The sequence below is a fragment of the Lolium rigidum genome, chromosome 6, assembly GCF_022539505.1.
Source record: "Lolium rigidum isolate FL_2022 chromosome 6, APGP_CSIRO_Lrig_0.1, whole genome shotgun sequence".
Taxonomy (NCBI): domain Eukaryota; kingdom Viridiplantae; phylum Streptophyta; class Magnoliopsida; order Poales; family Poaceae; genus Lolium; species Lolium rigidum.
In genome coordinates, this window is record NC_061513.1 from 324767278 (window position 1) to 324789935 (window position 22658).

Below are 22658 nucleotides of genomic sequence, written 5' to 3' on the forward strand. Positions count from 1 at the left end.
TTGTCCCGGCTGCATATGTCATCGACAATCGTGATTCGTACTCTCCGCTCTCCAGTGACGCCGATAAGGCTGGTCGGTTGTTATTCCCTGACATGTTGGTGTTAATACTTTTGCCGATATTTATTGACTATTTCAACGGTTGTGTGCATGCATGTAGCATTGGCATTGCGACTCAAATTAAAATTATGGGCGAATTTTCTTTGATATTTACAGGTCTATGGTTTGATATCTATCGTTGGCTGCCTTCAAAAAAGTAGAAGATTGTGTCATGGAAGAGTTTGTAAACCTTGAAGATTTGCTACCTCTTTTAAACTTTATTTCGTAATATTGGAGATAACTCTTGTATCTCTATCATGTATTATTATTACTATAAATATATGTGATATTGATTGTAAAAAACAGGACAAAAAAAAGTTAATCACTGACAGATGCACAGTCCACTTACGTCATCGCACGTCACCAGACTTCCAAGGACGCGTATAGTGAGCTAAATTTCAAATACTCATACTTACAATTCAAGCGCGGCTGCCTTCATAGCACCGTGTCATGTACAAGGAAACTGAAATATTTAGAATTGCAAACATACTCATCCAAAAGAGGACTGCATACGGGCCAGATAACAAAATCTCATACAAAGTCGTCTCAACAGTCTGCAGACTGCAGACGCAAGGTTCGTATCAAGTTTCTGAGTTTTTGGTTCCTAACAAAAAAACATAGGGACTATGAGTTCCTGCTAGCTCTACTCTGGTGAAAGCTGGCACATGTTGCAGCCTGCAGTCCCATGCGCAGGGCCGCACCTCACTGCTCACGACCGCCAGAAGGATTCTTCATGAGTTCCCATGCCTTCCTGCAAGAACTCAACCGGGTGAAATGGAAATATCAGCTCTAACGAAAAATCCTCAATTTGCAACTCAATATCTACATGATTCCTCTCTACTGAGAGTCTGAGACAGTACGAAACAAAAGAGGTGTGGAATGAATTGCTACTGGCACATAACCAATTGCTTCTATGGTCAACCTGAAATCATACTACTAGCATCGGGAAGACCCTCAAAAGATATAAGCAGTAGACAGTAGGTTACCGTAGTTCATTCTCAATCTCGACATTCCCAGGATCTAATTTTTGCGCATCCAAGAGAGCATCACAGGCTTGTTTATACTCCTGGGTGCAGAGCAAATCAAGGAACGTAACCAGACCGCGAGATCAATATGAAACAAACTGGCAAGCTAGACACACACCTTAAGTAGCATGTGAGCTGCAGCTTGTCGGTAGCAAGCTTTTCCCCATTTAGGTCGCAGCATTCTGCACCTGAGAGCATCTGACAAAGCATCTTCACCATTGCCCATGAGCAGCTTACAGAGACTCCTGTTTGCATACAGTGTTGCACTCTCTCCATGGGCTATTGCCTATGGTCAAACATGAGAGTTCATGCAAATATTACTGTTTGTCTAAAAAAACGCAAATATTACTGTATACTTAATGTTGTGACATTAAAAAAAAGCTATACTCTAACACTATTCGTGAGCTATCACGTAGAAAGATGTCTAATACTGCAGAACGGAGTTGCAGAACACATTGTCAAATTAGACTGCTTGGCTTGTTCAATTTACATGTACAGTCAATTTAGCTACAGTTAAACCATCTGGTGCATAGTAATCAGCCATAATGTCGAACACATTGGCAGAAACATTAGACAACCATGTCAAAGATTCACATATCCGATGATATTATCTCTTTTAAAACATGTGTAGATTCTGTCAAATAAGTTTCTTAAGTGAAGTCAAATTTGTGCATATTAATCTCCATCAGTTGAGATCAGTCCCAATCAGTGAAAAATCACGCAAAATCATGTTAAGTATTTACAGGGAAAATTACCTAGCATCTACATATCACCCATTTGTTGTTTCATATCTATCATATGCATCAAGGACCAGACAATCTTTGTTTTAATTTTGTCACCCTAAATGGGCTCCATGATTGGATGTTCCATTCTACCCAAATGGTAAGATCATGAATTTTAGCACATTGTTATTTTTAGGGGCTTCAGATTATATCCATTTTAGATGGGCCTTGGTCCTTCAGTTAGATGTATTGTGGCTGCATACACAATACTTCATTTGACATAGATGTAGTGATGGACCTCATGGAATCATTGTGTCATATTCCCAGTGTTCATTATAAAATACATTGTTTTTTGGCCAACTGATGTAAATAAAAGTAGATCACACGAAACCAACTTAGCAAACAGCAAAATGCTTTCCTGTAAGTTCACTGGTAAAATAAAAAACGAACCCTCAAAACCATTATAGATAACTGCAAGAGATTTACCAAATCATAAAACCCAGATGCCATCTTATACTCCTTCTGCTTGAATGCTGTATCAGCCTGTGACTTTAAGAAATCTTTCCTTCTTTCACGGTCCCTTTGCTCCTAGACAATAAATAAATGGGACATGAATTGAATGTTGAATTTTGAGAATAATCATCATTTAATATGATAATTTCTACTGGAAAAGAAGTTCAGCAACTTTGTATTTGACATTCATAGTGTGGTGTCTCAGTGCCTATCAAGCTGCTACAAATGGAGATATCCATTACTGGTCTGAAGCTCAAAGTGCAGCAACCTGTCAAAATCTAAGCTTCCAAACTGGCATAAGGGCTGAATGTTTCATTTTTCAGAGACCAGCTGTGCCAATTTTTATTCGGATCAAACCAAAAGTCAAAGTCTTAAAAGCGACTCCTGCGGAACCTTTTTTTCGGGACGGGGGATCCCCAAGTCTCTGCATCAAGTGATGAATACGGCCACCTTTATAAAAAAAAGTCCAGTTTTACATCCACATAGTATCAGCAGAAAAGTAACGGGTCTGAAAAGGACAGTGCAGATAGATCTCTATGTTAACAGGCTTTCCTAAGTTTTGGATGGGTGTGAACTGTGTACTTAACTCTATATTAACAGGCTTTCCTAAGTTTTGGATGGGTGTGAACTGTGTACTTAACGTCCACTGCTGGGAAACCAATCTGAATTAACGTCTAAGTAGTGTCTCTTATATATGGCAGGGTCCAAGAAGCATCAACCTGTAAAAAAAAGCAGGACTCCGAGAGGCACCCGTACATGGCGAGGGACAGAAAGCAACACATGCATTTATAATGGATTTTTAGATGGACATGCATAAGTTCAGAAAATAGAAATAACATGCATAATACATACAAGTAGCATGTAGATTATACACTTGGTTATCTTTGTAAGATCTATGCAATCCTTTATGGTCTAGTGGTGTTATAGATTATGTTGATGTGGGTTGGTCAAATTAGTAAGATATTTTAGTTCTGCTAATATAATATAATTACTTGCAAAACAATGTGTACATGTTTGGATATAACAAGCTCTAACGAGAACGAAGCGACATATGCTATTTGAGTAAGAGGGGAATGAGTGCAAGCACCAGGAGGTGGCCCACAAATAAAAGAACACAATTGCATTAAACCAATGACATGTGGATGAGAAGATCATCACAACTTTAGATATGATTGAGCCTTTGATTACTTAGATTTAATTACTGATGCATAACTCCTCAAATTGTTTTGGTTGGTATAGACTCCAAAGGGTGACGAGAATTGAAGAGTAAAACCTAAAGATCAGTATCAAGACCTCTTCAGAGGGCAAGATCCTCAAAATGCATGAATAACAGTTAAATATGACACGATGCCAAGCAATACATGGATGAAATTTTCCATGGGGTTGAACCCTTGCTAGAAATCCTATGTAATGCATAGAAAAGGGTTCTATAAGATAAAATGTTACAAAATTCCTATGAAATTCAACCACAAGATACAATTAGTTTATGGTTGTCCACAGGGAGAGCAGGCCTCGTCATTGATTTCCTTAGTAATGAATCAATATATTTACAAACAACTTGATACACTTGATCTAATTTCCATCAAAACTCAATCATGCTTTTTTAGGTTGCACATATTGGCTATTATATTTTTACACTATTTTGGATGAGTTAATCTGAACAGTGTTTGATCACGAATCCAAATAAGTTAGAATAAGAAAAATCAAAATAAACAATGTGCAATAAGTCTAGATGTGCAAATGCGTGGGTTATATCCAGTTAGTTATAGGTACATAAAATAGCCTAAAAAATGAAGAACAGCAGGACTCTGTACTTCAGAAAAGTGCTACTATAGCACAATCATTCTTTTAACCCTGAATGTTGCCAGCAAAGTAAGAATAATGTTGCAATCTACCAAAACCCATGTGATGCCTGCAGTGCAAACTAGATGGCAGGCAACAGGAAACATGAGAATATGAGCAGAGGTCAAGGTATTACTTATTTCACAAAAACAACCAAAGAGAACACATTGAATATGTTCTCGCCAATTAGGGACATAGTTGGATAATGAAGGGCTCAAATATATACGAGAAAGATAGCATTATCTATGCATCAAGAATTTAGTCACAAGAGAAAAGAGTGCAACATAATTTAGAATTAGCATGTCACTGAAACAAAATATATTGTTCAGGTGACATTATTACTAGGGTCTAGATACTACCAAATAGCCCCTACATGTTTCTGGTGCACTTCCCAACCAAGGTATGATAAACCATAACTATGCACCATAGTCAAGTTCCTGTAGCAGAGAGCATCTAACAATTCTACAGCATTACGAGATTTGCTTCGACGCTCTACACAATATAAGCTTAAGACAGTTAATAGAATTGAGAATGACGTACTATTTACATGCAAATATCGCTTTAAAAATAGTACAGGAATTACTTTGACATAAGAGTCGATCTTATCAGGTGTATGGTGTACTTTTCAACCTTGGAAGCAGCAGAATTCTTCTACTTTATGATTTTAACCAATTATTCAGTCTGAAACCGAGTTTGGTTAGCATTTTCAACTCATAAAAATCCAGGGTTTTTTATATTATATTCTGGGGCCCGTATATTCTGTTATCAGATTGATAGAGCATACCACACATTGATTCATGATGTGTATTGGTGTGCAGCATTGTTGCTAAACCAGGGAAAAATGTTATCTCTACCCTTCTAAATTACAGTTAGTAGTTTATTCTCAGCTAGTCAGCACTTAATAAACTGTTTATATGGTTATCACAAGTTGAGACACCTAACAGTACCTCCATATATAAACAAGTCGTAATTCTCTCATTGAACATATGGTGTCAACTGTCAAGCATATAGTGACCACAGCTCATTATAACAATGAATGGAGAAATCAGAATACGAACAAAATAAAAGTTTAACTTTCAAGCAATATTCAACACAAAAAAACAGCATAAGAACAGAAAATAACATACCATTGGCTTTCTAGCTTCAGTTTTCGCGTGAGAAATTACTCCCTCAATAGTCCACTTTGGGACATTTGGAAGTGGGGAAGTAAGAGGAAACAACATTTCAACCTCTTCCCTGCAATCACGTAACGCAGCAATCTCTACTGGCAACCTACCCAACTGGACAACAGAAGGAAAAGTAACTGTCATTTGTTTTATTTTGATGGAAAAAATCTATGACATTCAAGAAGGGAACATTTAGAATATAGAAAAAGAACATAAACATCACATAATGTATAAATAATGAATAAATGTAATATTGTCAGAAAGAACCAGGATCACGGTAATTTTTTATATCAAATATACCCAACAAAGATTTTACCCATCAAGCATTTTCAATTTTTCTAAGCATTTAAAAATGCTAACACAAGTTCCATAGAGAGGCATTTCAGCCAAAAAAAAAAGTGGCATCCCACTTATGCACCCATCAAATAAATAGATAAAAGTGGTTGCTGTACACATGATTTATTCAAGAGATCTTTTGACTGAAGGTAGCATCAATATAAACAGGCTCTTGGAGTAAAGAATGAAAACAAAATATCAGCAATTGGGATGCAGAACATAGTAAACCAAATAAATCCAATATATTTTATTGTTTGCTGCATGCATGGATGCATACATTTGAGAAATGCTGCTACCCAGAATGATGAGACCTCCTATCTCATAAACTGATTAATTATGCATTGATGTGACCTTTCTTCAAAAGGGAAAAATACTGATATATATTGCAAACTTGTTGGATACAAGCATGTGACAAACAGTTTTCGGCAATGGTATATGTATATAGGCTAGAATAGAATAGGCATAGTCATTCAGCTGAAACTCAATAGTAGACGATCAACAGAAAATAACAACTGTATATAGATATAGACCATTGAGAATTGTGCTGTATCCAAGTGGTGGACGCGCAGTGGTGTCACCCCGCTCACCCGGGCTCAATTTCCCTGAGGTGAATTAACATCTAAGTATGTGAGGAGCCTGCATATGTCCTTTTTTATAATGATATGGACTTTTGGGTGAAAGGTCAAGACAACTATACTACGCACAAGTGCAATTTCCCATTAGCATAGTCGACGACACAAAACAACTTAAACTCATTCCCAAATAGCTCCCCAAATAATAAGAAGAGCTGTATAATACTACTCGTTTCATCAGAAGCTTTAATAGATGACATGTTGCATACCAGGTCAGCAAAATATATAGAAATAAATACAAAACATACATCATCGGGAATATTGGGATCTGCGCCAGCCTTCAGTAGAAAATGAATGAACTTGGTATATCCTCCTCGTGCCGTAGCAAACACCAAAGGAGTCATAGCGCAACCCTTGCCATCAACATTGGCACCAGCCTGTGAAAAGGATTGTGCAACAGAATGTTCATGGTGATAAGCATGACAGAGCTATGGCAGCTGAGAGAAATCACAACATCATGAAAAATAATCCAGAGGATTCTCACCTTAATTAGTAGCTTCATGCACTTCAATGAACGGAAAGTAAGAGCCATACACAAGGGATCTCCCATACCGCCGACAACGATGTTAGGCTGAAATCAGGGTGTTGTGTTATTAAGAAACTCAGGTGGCAAGATAAACTAAAGAGATTATTTTCAGATGAACAAGGCTATCCTAATTTAAAAGCATATCGTCATACAATCTACCAGTTGTGTTTGGTGGTTCAATGGATCAGACGGTAAGTGGATCATCGAATCATAATCCAGACTAAACACACTTTTTGGATTTTATAAACCTAAGAAATGATTATGTACTACAGTACCTAAGAATATGCTATGCTACTCCAAGCAACCAAAACAGTCCCAGTTGAAGCCATATTTGTCCACATCATCTAATTTGTTGGCAAACTAAAAACTAACTGTCCAAATTAACTCTGGATCATGAGAAATAAGAAATAGTGCAAGACATAATATACATTTGCGTGGTGGTCCAACAAAATCTTCAGTGTCTTATCTTGCTCATTTGTAGCAGCAAAAAAGAGTGGGGTTCCACGGCCACTGTCCACGTCGACTGGCACTCCTTTTGAAAGGAGGAACTCTGTCACCTTACAACATCCTGTGGTGGACGAGATGATTCCGTAAGTCAAATGCCCACAAACAGTGAACACACTGATTGTAGAGTACATGGTTACTAGTACAACCAGATTGATTGCAGAAACTATATGTAAATGTGTTTGTCAAGGGCAAACCTGCAGACACGGCGTGGTGGAGAACCGTGCGTCCTTTGTCATCTACTTTCATTAGATCACCACCACGATCAAGAAAGTACTTAACGGTTGGGACATCACCAGACTGAGCAGACGCCATAAACGCATTCATGCCTACAGTAAAGGTACATCCTCAGCGCAATCAAAAATCTCATGTTGTCAGTGTCCAAACGTTGACATGTCAGTTACCAATTTCAAACATGGTGAAACAGATAGAGAAAGACCTCGAGCTGCAGGGCCATATCCAGGAGCATTTACATCTCCCCTGAGCTCCTCCACCAAATACTTGCAGACCTCCAGATGGCCAAAGGATGCCGCGATATGCAGCACGGAAAGTCCACCCGTGTTGAAAGAAAAGATGGCCGACGCGTCACCTTTATCTTTGGTAAGACTCTTCACAATGCCTGCCCTCAAAAGTAAAATGGTCATATTACAGAAGCGGGTAGATAAATTAACAAACTAAAAGAAAAGAAGCAAACATGTGAAATGGACAAGAACCTCGTGAAGTTAAAAGGGACCAATCTAACATTGCTGGACTGTCACCCAGTGAAAATACCACACAACCATCATTTCAGAGTTCAAACATTGCTTAGACAGTAGATTTGGATGTAATGGACAATCGGATCATTTCATCCAAAGTTGGCGCATTTATACTGTGACTTGTTAGCATGTATATATCTGTCGATTCAGTCTATGATAGCCCAAACGATCTAGTCGTGCGAGTGCGCTGATCCATCCTAAAATTTCATGTCATGTATGTTCTCAGAAAGATATTTTGATTATGGGAACACATTCGACAAGAGTTACTGGATAGCAAACTGTTACAAGTAAAACAATTGAATAGAAGTACAGAACTATTTTCTTATGACAACTTATACAATGATGAAAACTGTAACTGTAGGCGGTGCACACTCCAACTACGCAAGAAGACTATAAGCATTGCATCAAAGTTTGCCAGAACAAATGCGTACACGCTCGCGGCAGATGCGGTGCTTCTCATGCAAATCTAAACTTTTTTATTCCTACATCGCATCCGGCGCCCATGTCCTGAATGCACCGTCAAATCAAGCGGTCAATATGTAGCGTCCGATCGAGATAAACCGTATACAGCATTACAGACAGAGTACTTTTATTCCGTGTAGAGGAGTACTTTTACAGAGAACAGAATCCTGCAAGCAGACAGCTAGGCGCAGGCCCGCAGCAATGCAGCATATCTGAACAGAACATCCTCCAACCCCGCGAACACAGCACGCGCGCGCATAGCCAGGCAGCGTGACTAGGGCCGGACCGAAGTGAGGAGGAAAACCCACATGAATGGATGAGGGGGAGTCAGGAGGATCAAGAGGAAGGGGCTACCTTTGAGGCGGCCGAGGTTGCCGTCGGTGGCCGCCTTGAAGAGAGCCTGCCCACCTGCAGACGCCGCGAGCGCATGTCAGCAAGAGTGGGGAAATACCGAATGGGGCCGAATCTGCAGGAGCTGTAAGGGCTGGAAGCGAGGGCTCGAGGACGTACCGTCGCCGTCGTCGCCGCCGGAGGAGGAGGGGCGGTAGATGAACGGGGCCGCCATGTCAGGCAACCTCCCTCGCGGCGAGCGGCGGAGAACCCTGCGGTGCGCGGTGGTGCGGAGTGCGGAGCTTGAGGACGCCTTCCACTTTGGAGCCTGCCGCTGAGCTCTGCTCTGCTCTGGGTTTTTGCCCAGTGAAAAGTGGCGAGGAAGGTGAAGGCGCGGCACAGTGGGTGAGCCCGGTGTTGGTGGACCGGACGCGGTGCGCTCTGTATGTGGTTCGTGCGTCCAGGCTCGGCGTACGAAGACCAGGTGCATCCAGAACTCGTCGCTCGGGTGGATGGGACGCGCCAGTCGTCGGGCGACACGTGTGGTCCGAGGACGAGCGGAAGGCTGCCACTCCCACGGAAATGGCGCCGAGGAATCGTAGGCGCTACTCCACCTGGGCAGCTCGAGCGAATCGTGGCCCTTGATTTTGAAACAGGGGACCAGATCAATCGCTACAGTGCACTCTAGATAGTGATGAAACTTGCATAGAAATGGTACTGATAAAACCGACAGAGGAAAAGGTAGAGAGAAAATGCCCCTGCTCGCAACGTAGTTTATTATCTTTTGGTGGTAGAATTATTTTGACCAAGACGTGCCACCTGGTTTTTTTTTTTTAACAAGGAGTGCCCCGAAGGGCCAGGAAGCTTCTCATTAAATCCAAACGGAGGAGGTACACAATATTACAAAGGACCCCATAAGATCTAAATACTCATATAGGTCCCTAGCATTTGCAGAAAAGACCTCACTGAAAGATGAAAAAAAGCAATCAGGTCCTTCTCTTTCCCAGCCGTCGAGCCAGAGATCTGCTACGCCGCCGGCATGCAAAGAGGCGGGGACGAAACCACTTGCCTCCATGCAGCCGTAGTATGCGACTGCAAACCTCAGGAAAAACCTCGCAAAGGAGGTTGATTTGCCGGAATCCATCGCCGGCAATTGGATAGGCCATGGAGTGGCCTTGGAGCTGCTCAAGAAAGTAACTTCCCACCTCCGGAAAGCAAAGAAAACACCGTCGTGACCACCTTCATCTTCCACCTCGCCTCCACGGCCGGCCAGGTCGATGTCGAGGATGTCAAGGGCGCATCTTTGCAACCCGCAGTGCTTATTGCAGGGGGGGCTTGGCAGGAGGAGCATACGATTCCATCCCCCACCTTGGGGACTTGACATCGCAGCTGCTCGGCCTTCCACCGGTGCCGCACCAAAACACCAGGGACAGAGAGCCCCCGCTCATCTCCATCGATCCACCGTCCTCCATCCTTCTTCCCCACCCCTCACCACCACGGCCGGCCAGTGGGAGAAGAACGAACAGAGCAAACATGGAAATCGAAGAGGGAGAGCAAACCTTGGGCTTATTGACAGAGATCCTTGGGGGAAGGTCGAGCGGCGCCATCTCCGACCGCCAGAGCTCCTTGCCGCGCCGCCTCCACCACCAAACACACCGGATCTTGCCCAGAAGATCAGGTGCTAGACTCCCAAACGACGGCATCCAGCCGAAGACACAAGACCTGAACCTATATACAGAACCGGCGCCTCCCCCTCCCCATCTCCGGCCGGCAGCGCCGCCGGAGAAGGGACGGGTTCGGCCCGGCCGCCCTCGGTCAACGGGCAGAGGAAAGGATGGGGGCGGAGAGGGAGGAAGAAGGAGAGTGCGACTTGCCACCTGGTTTATGATGTCCTTTTTTTGGTAAAGAAAGGTGTTTTGAAAAGTTTTGATTTTTTTAGAGCCCAAGTGCTTTGGCAAGAAAAATATGGAGTTAGAAAGTCTAGTTAAATTAGTTAAGAACCTCTACCATCTAAACCATCGACATGCTGGTTTCCTCTTTCAAAGGTTTAGATGGTAGATGTTCTTTATTTAATGGTGAGTCTTTTTGTTTCGCTTTTCGATGTAACCAAACGCTAATTTCTTAAATAAAATTGGGGACCGTGTGGCCAAAAGTAAAAAAACAATAGTACCGATATTGCTTCCCTGCCATCTATGCATGCTCCTGCGCCTAAAAACTACTGGCCGTTTTGGGGCTTCACCCCTTTGATTTAATATTGTCCTGCTAAAATAAATGCTATTTTAGCGGCTCGATATATTTTAGACAACAAAATATTTGTTTTGGTTCGTTTAGGCCGGGCCGTGGATAGAAAATTGGTTGCATCCTATCATCCTGTTTGGTTGGGGGCATACCCTAGCGATCGACGCATTATTCCCTCACTGTCATGGACGCCGCGATGATTAATGCCGGCTTCCTGCCACGGTGATTAATGCCAGCTTCCTGTGCAATGAAGCACCGCCGCCACCTTTAGGTCACAATAGTCTTAAATCTAGTTTTTAGCTTGTCAAATGCACCAAACTAACTATCTATATATATATTTCGTTGAATCTATGTTGATCGTAGTTGAAACTTTCGTTGAATCTAACCAACAGTTTCCAGTATCTGTTCTGCCACATGATTTCAGAAATCACAAAACTGGTGTCGGGTACCTATCCGCCTTTCCGGTTTGGGGTTATTGGGGATCAGCTAGAGATGCTCTTAGTCTTGTACTCAAACTGTAACTATGGAAAAGAAATTGAACAAAGTCACCAAAGTGCCGCCAGAATACGCGACAAGCCGAACAAGCTAAGTACACAGGCAACAGGTCACCGAGCAACAGTTTTGCAGCTAATATCTAATGTGCTAATCTTTCTACTTCTACTCATTACCATTCTGGCAAGTTCCCCATTCCTGTCCAATACTTCTCTTCAATCTGCTCTCGCTGCTAAATACCTGATCTTACTTCGTACCATACACAATCATGGCTTATCGGAAAAGCTCTAGCTAAAGTACAATGCATATTAGCGAACAGTAGTGTATTTAGCAATGTACTGCTGCTTGAGGATCTACTCTACACTTCTCATCGAACAAGCAGGAAAGCCTCAGTTCTCGGGACACTTTTCTATCTTCACACTCTTGGTTGAACAGCATTTGAATGGACCTGCATGTTGGAGTTGAAATTGTCAAATTCAAATAGATGGCATCAAAAGTCAAAACCCCCCTTCTTATAATAGAAAAAAAGAAGGTATGCAAAGGGATTAACTCACTACGTGAAATCTGCCAATTATAGGCACAAAATAACCATGTACTGATATGCGTGTTCTTCCGCAAAAAAAGAGAAAATAGCTCAAAAGTTCAACCGGTTGGCTCCTATGCGAAGCCAGCAAAAAGGTCAGATTGTGTAAAGACATTAAGCTGTCACATCGTATTACCTACAGTACCATGTACAGTAGCTGCAACTGTAATGCCATTCATGTCCAGTTTTTTACCTGAAGGTGCTTTTCTTCACGATGGGTTACAGCTCTGTGCTTCACCTCTCCACGGTTTGTTGTGAGCTCATCCAATATCTCAGCATCATTTCTGTTGTCACAGCTTCCTGGAATAGAGCAATCATCCTCCTGCTGAGAAACCAAAAATTTCATATTAACAAACGACGACAGACTCCAAGGGTATTGTAGAGCGAAACATAATCTGGACTGACAAAAAAAAAAGCGTAGAGTGAGAGCTGAACTTGTACCAGTGTGTGTTCGAGGTGAACCCCTTCAAGTTCTTCATACTCAGCTGCGTCCAGTTCCCGCAGGTCATTGGGCTCGAAAAACTTTGGTAGAACGTGCTGCCTTATGAGAATCATGAGGAAGAAGGGTAGAGGGAAGAGGATCCCTGCTATTGGTATCCATGTTGTGCCGAAGCATATCAAGAGATAAACAATCTGGAAGATCGTAAAGACAGATATTGTTCTTGAAGGCACAGACTCCACAAAAGATGCGTGGGGACCTTCAAAGATCCTGCAAAGGTAACAACAACGCGTGTTAGTGCAATCATAGGATATATGGTCGCTGAGCTTAAGCCAGTACAATACAAAAGGAGGCAAGCAGGAATTTCATTTGTTCAGATGATGCAGAATAGACATTACTTGTAGCGTCGGCTTGCTCCAACGAACAGAAGCCGTATCCTTTCCCAAAACTGGTTCCCAGGTAGGCTATCGATGGCCATATAGGCAAAGTAACCCCAGAGAACCGAAGTGGGTATCATCCTGATAACTGGCATGGCTCCAACACAGCAACCAACCAGTAAGGATTGCAGCAGGTTGCTTAGTCTCTGTTCATTCACGCGAACGGGCAAATGGGCTTCAATATGTTTTCTAGGATCAAATTCTCCAGCCAATTTCCCTTCTTCGTCACCTTCACGCAGCACAGCATCCTTCAAACTCTTCAAGTCCTTGTCAACAAAATCAGCCTGCACCACATTTTTTTAACATATGAGGATGTAATTGATGACATTTCCACATAATCACTAGAAATATTGACATTCAAACATTTACTGAAAAGAAATAAGGTATGGAAACATCGTATGTGAAAAGGAAGGTTGCAGAAGAACTACATGACTTTAGCCTAGAAGTCATTCTGGCAACTGCTGCAACATCATTCGCTACAAACTTAATGTCATGTGGAAAACATATCACATATGAACGGGAAATTACATGGTAAGATATAAACTAGTTTAGTAACAATGACCAAAAGACATCTAAAAACAAAACAATGACTGAAAGACTCACATTCTGTATGCTATCCATTTGGATGAAAACTTCCTGCATCTTGCCATATATTTCCAAACTGCTAGTACTTTTCACCATGCCCTCTTTGGCAGTTTGAAGCATCTTTTTGCGTAGAAACTATTTGACAGAAAAAAGAGAAGACATGTGAGAAAAGCTGACTGCCATACCATAAGACACAGATCAGTCTGAATTTTACTAACCTGCCCCCTGAGTACAGCAAGGCTTCTTGTATGCATGGGGGACTGAGGAAGTACTCCATTTGATGGAGGAATACCAAGCAAACCACATAGTAGGACCTGCACAGTTTACATACTATGAGAAAAGGAAATGCGACATTGTATATCAGAACTTGAAGTTAAAATGCAGCAAGGATTGAGGATAGATGGAGAGGGGTGTCTATACAGGCCCCGTAGTGCCCCTCTCCACTAATCCACATTCTTTTGTACTATGGGAGAAATATAAATGGATTGTCGAACTTTGTACTGACATATGGCTAATTATTTTATGGTTCTTAAGAAAACCATGAAAATACTTACAAAAGTATAGTCACTGTAAATAAACCATGGTTTTAAATAACGGGCTATAGTTTATAGCTGCGACCTGTGAAAAAAGGCTATAGCCGGGCTATAACCACCTTTTAACATGCTAATGCCTTTAGCCGCACCTATTTCGAAATAAACACATTATCTGATAAAATGACTTAGACAACACGTACCATGAACCCAAGTACCAAAATGTCATAATGGTAAGCAGAGGGCTTCTTCAAATTAAACTCCTTTTGCTGAGCCAACTGTGAAGCTACACTATGATCAAAGAAATAAAGTCCTGCAACCATCAAAGCAGGCACGATGGCTGCAAATATATATGCTGGAGAGACGGAAAACAAATCCTGAAAGTGAACACCAGAAAAAACATTCAGGAACAATGTTATGCAATATAACCTCTACTAAGCTAACTTGACTAGGAAGATCATAAATAATCTTTGGACATATAGAATCATAAGTCTTTTTTTTTTACCCGAATCATAAGTCATTTGACTTAATACCTTTGCTACCGTCCAATGTCCCAGTGAAACCGACTCCCAGGGAAGTGGACTGTAGAGCCTCCTAGGCACTCCTGAAGGGACATGGCTTGGTAGTGCGTATGAAAATGCTGTCCACACAACTACCATAAGAGGGACGCCATAATCGGCAATGAAGCCTCTAAGCCATCCTGCAAATGGCAATTCAAAGGCACGGTGATCAGTGGCTCAGTGAATGGAAAAAAAAACATGGAGCTAGAGCATAAAACAGAATTTTGGGCACACTGGAAGCTGATTCAGAATACGATGGTATTATTTCAAGGGCTTAAGGAGCATAATTTGTTTTTAAAAAATGGCCATGTTTGGACTACAAATTCTGCAAAGGAAACAGCTCAGCCGAAACACAGCTTAATAGGCCCAGCCTTAAGCTGACCTGACCCACCCCTAAAATGAGCCCATGGTTGGCCAAGTCTATGCTCAAGACTTATCTGAACCAGGCCCAATCCTATGTCCAGTCCAGTACGATTTTTCCTACCCTCTTTCACTTAGCAAATTGAAAGGATGTGATTGATTTGAAGATGTATGGTGTACGTCAGTACGTGACACGAGAGTTCGGTTTGCACAGACAACAACAAGATAAGGGGCAATAGAAAACGTGTGCCCAACCTATGCCATACAGCCATGACCTTGCCCGCCTAGTCTTCAATGCAGTGTATAGCAAGCCAATTGAAAAGATAACACCAAGTAGGCCATTGACATATACCCACTGGAACTGGTATATCGGTGAAGTGCGGTCGGCAATCTCAAATTCCAAAGGCTTACTGAACTCACTTACAATTCCCTGCAAGTAGACAGGTTGCATGTTAAGTATTTCCTACACGCTACAAAATAACAAGTGTTTGCTAGAAATAGCAGTACCTTGATAGCTTGCTGCAGGAACAGAACAGTGATGAGCATCCCAAAAAGCTCTCCTGCAACCCTTGTGAATCTGCTTATCACATTGGAAGCATTGATCATTGCCAAAAGAAAGAGCATGATAGCAGTCCAAATGCAGACCCTGCCAAGAGCAACCAAACGCAGAGCATTTATTTTTATGATACCAAAAGCTATCACAGGATCGGGTCTAATCTATTTTAGTACTACGTACCATCCAGCCCAAGCCAAATATAGCCGTTCCCCCAGACCCGGCTGCTTCTTGGCATAGTTGTAGAGGTACGTGTACATGATAATTGTAGGCTCTGCCACTCCAACGATCAGCAGTGGCTGCCCTCCGAGAAAGGAATGTATTACGCCACATATCGCTGTGGAGGCCAATGTCTCGACTGTGCTCAGGATTCCATCTGAAACAAGCCATCGGGTCTTTGTGGTTACTACAAATTACATGAAGTTGAAGCCGAAGTGCAGCACAGTAATAAGCAAGAGGGGAAGCACTGACTTGTTTCGTTGCTCAGCTGCTCTCCGAAGGCGATGACAGGGAGCGCAGACGCGAAGAACATATACATGGTAGGTGCCAATATCCTGGCAATACATTACTGGGTGAGCCACTACAGTCTACAGATGATCTGGTTCGGTTTATTATTAACAAAACTCACCTGAATCCTGTTCGGAATCCTGCAACCCAGTCGTCCTTGTACCAAGATGCTCTTCCTTTGACATCGGCGACCACTCCCTTGAAAGGGTTCCTCAGTAGATCCATCAGCTGCGCAGAGATCAGCCTTGAGAGAATCAGCAATCGCAGCGAGAATTTACATGGAAAATATGCATTTACTTTGCAACAGACTTGCAGAAGATCAGTCGAAGAAATTTACATGGGTGACTTAAACCGTGAACAGACTTGCAGAAAATCAGTGGATAAAATTGCATTTACTTGACGCGGAGTTGGTAGTACTACTAGTATACTAGTGATTCCACGGACAAAACACGAAGGAGGGAACTAAATACACGACGAACAGCCCAACTTGCAGGTCCCAAAACACTGCAACGTACTCAAGGTAGTACTCTATTTCGAAGCGATCAAACTTTGCCATAAAAGCACATACGGAAAAGGATGAGCAGCTGCACCAAAACTGCGGAAACAGGAAGGGCGCTGTGGAACTGACGCATTTGAGTGACTTAGATCTTGAGTACTCTTACAGAAAATCAGTGGAAAAGTTTGGGTGACTTAAATCTTGAGCACTCTTACAGAAAATGAGTGGAAAAATTTGCATTTACTTTGACGCGGAGTTGGTACTAGTACTAGTATCCTCCTAGTACTGATTCCACGGACTAGACACGCACGCGACTTTATGAACAAAGGAATTACATACACGAACAGCTCATGGGCTCAACACTTACACGTCCCGAAAACACGGCTACTCATCAAGGTAATACTCTATTTCGAAGCGATCAAACTTTGCCATAAAAGCACGAAGGAGGGAACTAAATACACGACGAACAGCCCAACTTGCAGGTCCACAAAACACTGCAACTCAAGGCAGTACTCTATTTCGAAGCGATCAAACTTTGTCATAAAAGCACGTACGGAAAAGGATGAGCTGCCGCACCAGAACTGCCGAAACAGGAAGAGCTAGCGCACTGCGCAACTGACGCAGACAAGTCCGATATCTATGCCCGCGAATCAAACCACGGTTAGCCAAAACTGGCATGCAAATTGCGTCTATCCACATACTAGTTGTTACGAACAACTCATGAACCCCGACAGTAAGGACAGTAAAACTCGATCGAGTAATTTTGCACTCGTCTGCGAATCGATCGCACGGCCTGCTCGACGGTTCGTGCGATTAATTCTCCTGGAAAAAAAACTCGCACGACAAACCCGCACGACAAAAACGTTGAACCGAACTGGAACCACCCCGTGCCAAATCCGCCGGAAAAAACACGTACGGCAACTCCACATGGAGCGAGCGTCCGACCGCTGCCGAACCCCGCGGGAGGAGCGCCTCGCCTAACCACGGATCTAGAAACCGAACCGAAATGGAGAGATACGGATCGGGAAGCGTACCGTTCCGGTGAACGCGCCGCGTCGCCGGGTCGGCGGCGGGAGAAGCGCAGGAGGGCAGGAGGCGGTACGTGGCCGCGCGGGTCCGATGCGCAATGCCGGATCCTCCTTCCGTCGGCGCTGGGGCGGAGACGTGCAGGACGTCGTCGGCGGCGGCGGCGCCGGGGTTGGGTGGAGTGGGCCGTGGGCGGCGCGGTTGGGTTGTCGAGGGCGGAGGCGGCGTGATAGGCGGCTACTTATAAATGGACGGGGGAGCAGCAGGAAAACAAACAACTGGAGGAGGAAGGGGAGTGGGGACCACCGGCGAGGGGCGAGGAAGAGTAGACGAGGAGGAGGAAGAGCGTCCGTTTTCTCCTCCGCTGGTCTGGTCTCTCTCTGACGAGTGGGATCCGGAGAGGCGAGACTGACCCTGGGTTGGCCCCTGTCGAGATCCGCGCCGACTGCGGCGGATCCTAGCCCTTGGCCTGGCCGGGCCGCGCCGGCACGTCTCACTGCCAGGTGGGGCACCGGGTGCGAACGCATGCACGGCACACGGTTTCTGCGGCTCGCATGAGCAAACAGGCAAACACCTACACTACACTACACTTGGCCGCGCAACCAAGTTAACCCAAAGCTCTAAGGAATTAAATAACATATCTTTGCTAAGTTAGAGGGGAGAGAAAGAGGAGATATAAGAGCATCTCTAACATAGCTTGGAAAAGTGCAAACCGTAAAACTCGAGTTCAGTCCACCGAAAACGTGTTTACGGGTCAACGGCTGGCAAAACAGACACCGTAAACTAAAACTGAAAAAGGTATATTCGGAAACTTGTCATCTTCTTCACGAGAATTGTCTGCGCCGCTGCCTACGTCCCCCCACGCGGCCGCCCCCCGCGCCCCTAAAGCAGCCACCTCCACAACATGATCATGGGCAAGCGAGTGGCCGTTCAGAGAGCCCAACAACGACCGCGAGGCGGGTTGTCGGCGGCGAAACAAAAAGCAGCAGTGCAACCACGTCCCAGACAGCGTTGATGTGGTGTGGATGATGTACAACCACCATACGCCTTGCGCGCCGGGGTGGAATGACTTCCACCTCCTCAGCCATCGGAGGGTGCCCATGCCGCCGGTGCCGCGGCAGGGCCGGGCCGGGAGGTAGGAGATCGCCCTGCGGCAGCCCCTTCTGCCTTCGGATCTTCTCGCCGACCCCGCCTACAACATTAACTCACCAATGTGGGACACGTTCAGCCACCTCGAGCGGTGGTCGCGTTGTCAATCCAGGTTGCTCGGCGATGAGGAGTTCGAATATGGCGCTCCCTGGCCATCGAAATGAAGGTGCGGGAGGAGGAAGAAAAGGAGGAATAGTTAGCAGTCGAGGACTGATACGTCCAATTTGCATCACTATTTTATATCATAATTTGCTGTTATTCATTGATATATTTCATATTGGGACACAATACTTATGTTATTTCATCTATTTTGCATGTTTCATGATTATTTGGAGATCGAGCACCGGAGCCGGGATTCACGCCGGAAAAAGCACCGTCGGGATGCAATATTTCGGAAGATCAGTTTGTGGAAGGAAGTTTTACAGAAACTCCTATTTTTCCGGATGACGGAGGAAGCCGGAAGGGGAGCCAGCTGGACCCGGGGTGGGCCCACACCATAGGGTGGCGCGGCCCATGGCTCGGCCGCGCCACCATGTGGTGTGGGGCCCCTCGGCCTCTTTCGCCTCCTTTTCTTCGCGAAACCCTTCGTCCCGAAGACCTAAGCCACGAGAGGAATCCTCACGAAGGGTTACGAGCCGCCTCGCGGGGCGGAGAACACCGAGAGAGAAAGAGCTCTCCGGCGGGCGGGAATCCGCCGGGGAAATTCCCTCCCGGAGGGGAAATCGACGCCATCGTCACCGCCATCGAGCTGGACATCATCTCCATCACCATCATCATCGTCTCCACCATCATCACCGCCATCTCCTCCGCAGCACCTCGTCACCGCTGTAGCAATTTGGGTTTGATCTTGATTGTTTGATAGGGGAAACTCTCCCGGTATCGATTTCTACTTGTTGTTTATGCTATTGAGTGAAACCATTGAACCAAGGTCTATGTTCAGATTGTTATTCATCATCATATCACCTCTGATCATGTTCCATATGATGTCTCGTGAGTAGTTCGTTTAATTCTTGAGGACATGGGTGAAGTCTAAATGTTAGTAGTGAACTATGGTTGAGTAATATTCAATTTTTATGATATTTAAGTTGTGGTGTTATTCTTCTAGTGGTGTCGTGTGAACGTCGACTACACGACACTTCACCATTTATGGTCCTAGGGGAATGCATCTTGTACTCGTTTGCCAATTGCGGGGTTGCCGGAGTGACAGAAACCTAAACCCCCGTTGGTATATCGATGCGGGAGGGATCGCGAGGATCTCGTAGTTTAAGGCTGTGGTTAGATTTATCTTAATTACTTTCTTGTAGTTGCGGATGCTTGCAAGGGGTATAATCACAAGTATGTATTAGTCCTAGGAAGGGCGGTACATTAGCATAGGTTCACCCACACAACACTTATCAAAACAATGAAGATTAATCAGCTGTATGTAGCGAAAGCACTAGACTAAAATCCCGTCTGTCCTCGAAGATACTACGATACACCCCCTATACTTGTGGGTCATCAAGACTATTTTCTGGCGCCGTTGCCGGGGAGTGAAGCGCTATTGGTAAGTGGAATTGGTAAGGAAAACTTTTACTGTTTGTGCTGATTTTATTTACGCCTGTCGCTATAAGTCATTATGGAGAGATCTTCTCTTCAATTTCTATTTGGAAAATCTACTACTATCGCAACGGTAGTGGATGAGGCGCCAGGTGAGGAAGTAATACCATATAAAATACCTACGAAAATTATTGAACATGTTATGGATAACCGCTATGAAGGGGATGGAAGCTGTCCATCCTGGTGATCATTCTATCGTTTTTGCATGAATTATGCGGGTTATTCAAATGTGCGGGTATTGCTATGAATGAAGTTAGGAAGAAACTATTCTCTATATCGTCTGTACGGTAAGCGGCGCATTGGTATAAATTGCTTGAAGAATGGTGATTCTCTTGATTGGGAGGACATTGTGCCTTTATTTTATTCCAAATTTTATCCTCCAAGTGAAATTCATAAAGATCGGAACCGCATATATAATTTCGGCCTCATGATGGAGAGAGTATTGCCCAAGCTTGGGGAGATTGAAGTCTTTAATGCTCAAATGCCCCATTCATGAGCTTCCTGGTAATATTATTATTGATAATTTCTATGCAAGACTTTCTTTTCAAGACAAGACCTTGCTGGATACTTCTTGTTCTGGATCATTTACACGCAATAAAGAAGAGTTTAAAAGGGACCTTCTTGATCGGATCCAAGAAAATATTGAAGGTTGGGAGAACGACAAAGATAGAGAATCGGGTATAATTTATGATTATAAATGCATTGAAGCTTTTATGGATACTTGATACATTTCGTAATATGAGTGCTACATATGGCCTTGATTCTCAAGTTGCTTGCAAACCTTTATAAAGCTTTTGCCTCTCATTATGAATTGCCTAAGAAGAATTTTGATAAGTATCATGAACCGTATAAAGATAAAATTGATTCATCTATTAATAAATGTGTTGTAATTGAAGCTGCTGATCGTGTTATTCCTGAAGCTTATATTGAAAAAACTCCTTTTCCTGCTAAAATGAAAGAGTACTCTGTTATAAATAGTGCGGTTCATAAAAGTGAAAAGAAACCTAGAGAACCTGAAGAACAAATAAAAGTTGAACCTGTTGTTGCCATAGTTAAAGATCTTGTGACTGAAAATGTTGAGGATGGTCATATTATTTTCTGTGAAGATGCTTCTAATATTGTTTCACATCCTAATAAACCCAAACAAGCTAGTGTTCCTATGCTATCCGTTAAAATTGGTGATCATTGCTATTATGGTTTATGTGATATTGGTGCAAGTGTTAGTGCTATACCTTATGAGCTTTACACGGAGATTATGCACGAAATTGATTCTTGTGAACTTGAAGATATTGATGTGGTTATTCAGTCGGCTAATAGAGAAACTATTTCACCAATTGGTATTGTTCGAGATGTGGAAGTTCTATGTGGTAAGATTAAATATCCTGTTGACTTCTTGGTACTTGGTTCTAGCTGCTAGTGATTATTGTCCTATCATTTTTGGTAGACCTTTTCTAAATACTTGTGGAGCTATTATAGATTGCAAGAAAGAGAAAATTTTGACTAAATTTGCTGGTGAATCTTATGAGTTTAACTTTTCTAAATTTACTAAAACTCCTTATAAAGCTGATTTGCCTAGTAATGATTTTAAAATGGAGCAGTGTGCATCTATTGTTCTTGTTCCTAATAATCCTTTGCAGCAACATTTGGAGGATAGCGAGAGTGAAGTTTTTAGGAAAGAAAGGGATGAGCTTGAGGAGATTTTTCTTCGCCAGCCTATTCTCAAACATGATTTACCGGTGGAAGACTTGGGTACAACACCGCCACCAAAGGAAGATCCTGTTTTTGATTTAAAGCCTTTACCTGATAATCTTATGAAGGAGATATGCCCTAGAGGCAATAATAAAGTGGTTATTATTTATATCTTTATGTTTATGATAAATGTTTATATATCATGCTAGAATTGTATTAACCGAAACATTAGTACATGTGTGATATGTAGACAAACAAGAAGTCCCTAGTATGCCTCTTAAACTAGCTTGTTGATTAATGGATGATTAGTTTCATAATCATGAACATTGGATGTTATTAATAACAAGGTTATATCATTGTGTGAATGATATAATGGACACACCCAATTAAGCGTAGCATAAGATCTCGTCATTAAGTTATTTGCTATAAGCTTTCGATACATAGTTACCTAGTCCTTATGACCATGAGATCATGTAAATCACTTATACCGGAAAGGTACTTTGATTACA

The 22658-nt window shown here is 43.0% G+C and overlaps 2 protein-coding genes across 3 annotated transcripts; both read right to left on the reverse strand.

Moving 5' to 3' along the window:
* Positions 1-1078: 1078 nt before the first annotated feature.
* Positions 1079-10293, reverse strand: LOC124664729. The gene is made up of 12 exons (XM_047202177.1): positions 9871-10293; positions 9090-9549; positions 8934-8987; positions 7802-7981; positions 7560-7691; positions 7287-7426; positions 6817-6903; positions 6581-6709; positions 5326-5478; positions 2330-2431; positions 1240-1407; positions 1079-1162 (listed from the first exon to the last, which is right to left on the reverse strand). Exons 1-12 carry the CDS (start codon positions 10291-10293, stop codon positions 1079-1081), a joined length of 2112 nt encoding a protein of 703 aa, XP_047058133.1.
* A 1426-nt stretch (positions 10294-11719) lies between these two features.
* LOC124668620 (boron transporter 4-like) lies at positions 11720-16418 on the reverse strand. Of its 2 annotated transcripts, XR_006991765.1 has the most exons (14): positions 16315-16418; positions 16158-16240; positions 15870-16062; positions 15641-15779; positions 15389-15563; positions 14747-14913; positions 14417-14590; positions 13902-13997; positions 13702-13818; positions 13060-13382; positions 12664-12931; positions 12416-12547; positions 12194-12296; positions 11720-12087 (listed from the first exon to the last, which is right to left on the reverse strand). XR_006991765.1 is itself a non-coding variant. In XM_047205731.1 (13 exons), the coding sequence occupies exons 1-13, from the start codon at positions 16416-16418 to the stop codon at positions 12055-12057; spliced, it is 2004 nt and encodes a 667-aa protein (XP_047061687.1). In that variant the 3' UTR covers positions 11720-12054. The 2 variants fall into 2 exon arrangements, 1 of the variants encoding a protein (XP_047061687.1); XM_047205731.1 differs by lacking the exon at positions 12194-12296.
* Positions 16419-22658: the final 6240 nt, after the last annotated feature.